This window comes from Macrobrachium nipponense, chromosome 18, assembly GCF_015104395.2.
Source record: "Macrobrachium nipponense isolate FS-2020 chromosome 18, ASM1510439v2, whole genome shotgun sequence".
Taxonomy (NCBI): domain Eukaryota; kingdom Metazoa; phylum Arthropoda; class Malacostraca; order Decapoda; family Palaemonidae; genus Macrobrachium; species Macrobrachium nipponense.
In genome coordinates, this window is record NC_087211.1 from 70,541,248 (window position 1) to 70,543,150 (window position 1,903).

General features: G+C 33.0%; 1 protein-coding gene across 1 annotated transcript in view; it reads right to left on the reverse strand.

Moving 5' to 3' along the window:
- Positions 1 to 378: 378 nt before the first annotated feature.
- Positions 379 to 1,903, reverse strand: part of LOC135197134 (protein MAK16 homolog) — a gene marked incomplete at its 5' end in the record, with an annotated part of 38,175 nt that continues 36,650 nt past the window's right edge. Inside the window, 3 exon segments of the mRNA XM_064224104.1 lie at positions 379 to 669; positions 935 to 1,024; positions 1,424 to 1,603. Coding sequence (XP_064080174.1) covers positions 445 to 669; positions 935 to 1,024; positions 1,424 to 1,603 — 495 coding nt within the window.

Consider the following 1,903-nt stretch of genomic DNA (forward strand, 5'->3'; position numbering starts at 1 on the left):
ATATTGAAAATTTACCAGAAGAAATGTCATAAATATCAAAGTTAATATTATTGTACAAGGCCGAAATGACGGCCTTTTAAGATTAGCGATTCCTCTATTAAACGAGTGTCCTGTTTACTTGTATGTATAGCTAATGTCAAGCACTGATGCAAATCTACATTACAATAATTTATTTTCACATACAAATCCAATAAAGAACTTAGTTTTTTCATCTCGAACATCTATTCCTTTTGACATTTATCATTATTTCCATTTTGGAACTAAATTTGATTCAGGTTAGCACTGAATATTTCATAGGAAAAATCTACTTTAAAACTTCCTCGTTCCTCTGAAACAAAATACTATCCTTATATGTGGGTATAAAATAATACACACATCCTCTTTCTTTTTATTGTATTTGTTTCCAAACCAGTCATTTTTTCAACAAAATACTCTTCACTTAAATTATGAAAAAACTTTCACCTTAGTTTTCTCTGTTTCAGGATGATCATACTCAATTTCTACTCTGGCCGTGCCTCGCTTTTTGGTGGCCTTTGGTGTAGCCTTGCCTTTTTTCAATCTTCCATTCTTCATGTTACTTGCTGAGCTGGGCCCATCTTCCATATCACTGTCATCATCAGAGCTATCTTCATCTTCTTCTGAAATATCTCCTAGTCTATCAGCAGCATCCTGCAAAAGTACAATTCTGCTTTATACAAGAACACATGTACGTCAATTCAACTTTATGTAAGTATAAATACAGTTTACTCTATCACCTTAACCATTCTACTAAAAATAATTACTGTATTCTGTAACCCAAACAGACTAAAAAGCCAACTGCAACAGTTTCAATTTCCTCAAAGGGTTCACGTCTCTCCTCCCTCCATCCCCCAGCTGGCTGGGCGCCATTTTCATTAAACAGTTCGTAACGTCAGCTTAGAGAAAGTAGTCTTACCTCCAAATCTCCATCTTCCTCATCACTTTCCTCAAAATCTGCAACATACTGCCTTTCTTCGTCACTGTCTTCCTCTTCCCCACTGTCATCCTAATATCAAATAAGGTCTAGTTAAAAGGTTAACCAAATACATTCATAAATGGAAGGTTTCTAAGAGTACAGTAATTAACAAACATACTTTTACTACAGTATTTTCTTGGCGTGTTATGCAATAAAACAATTATGTACTACTACTCTTAAAGTTTGTTTCTTAGAGGAATCATTAATATTGCCTTCATTGAAGTACTACATGTATGGATATTAAATGTAATTAGGCAAAGATACAAAATACAGTATATTATAGAATTAGGGCAAACTCTATTCTTATGAGAATCTGCTATTGGTTAAAAAATGTTCTGAGTACAGTACAGTTAAACATATTACAAGCTAAAAACATTGTGAAGGATATAACCTGTGAAAAATTTACAGTCAGTGTTTGTAATCTTTTACCTCATCAGCATTTTCTTCATTAACAACCTCCTTTTCTAGCTGACCCTCTACATCTTCATCAGTTTCCACTAACTCTTCTTCATTTTCAGATTCCACCTCGTCAACTTCACTCTCTTCTTCCTCTTCATTATCCATTCTTACATCAAAGGCTTCCTTCGGGAAATTGTAAATACGCTCATACTGTAAAATAAAGGCAAATATTGAAAATAGTATATATATAAAAAAATGTTAAAATACACTTCCACACCCTAAGTTACAATATCTTGTTAGATGTTGCTGTAAAAATACAAAATGCAAACTTGAATTTGGTTTATTATTGATTATCAGGTAGTCCAAGATGATAAATGAACCAATTTTCTCAGCACTCATTAGACTGACAAAAAGGATCTGGTTTGCAATAGGAATATAATTACATCTTTAACAAATTACACCTACTTACATGGGAGGAACAACAAAACTGTCAGTCTGGTAAAATTTTAT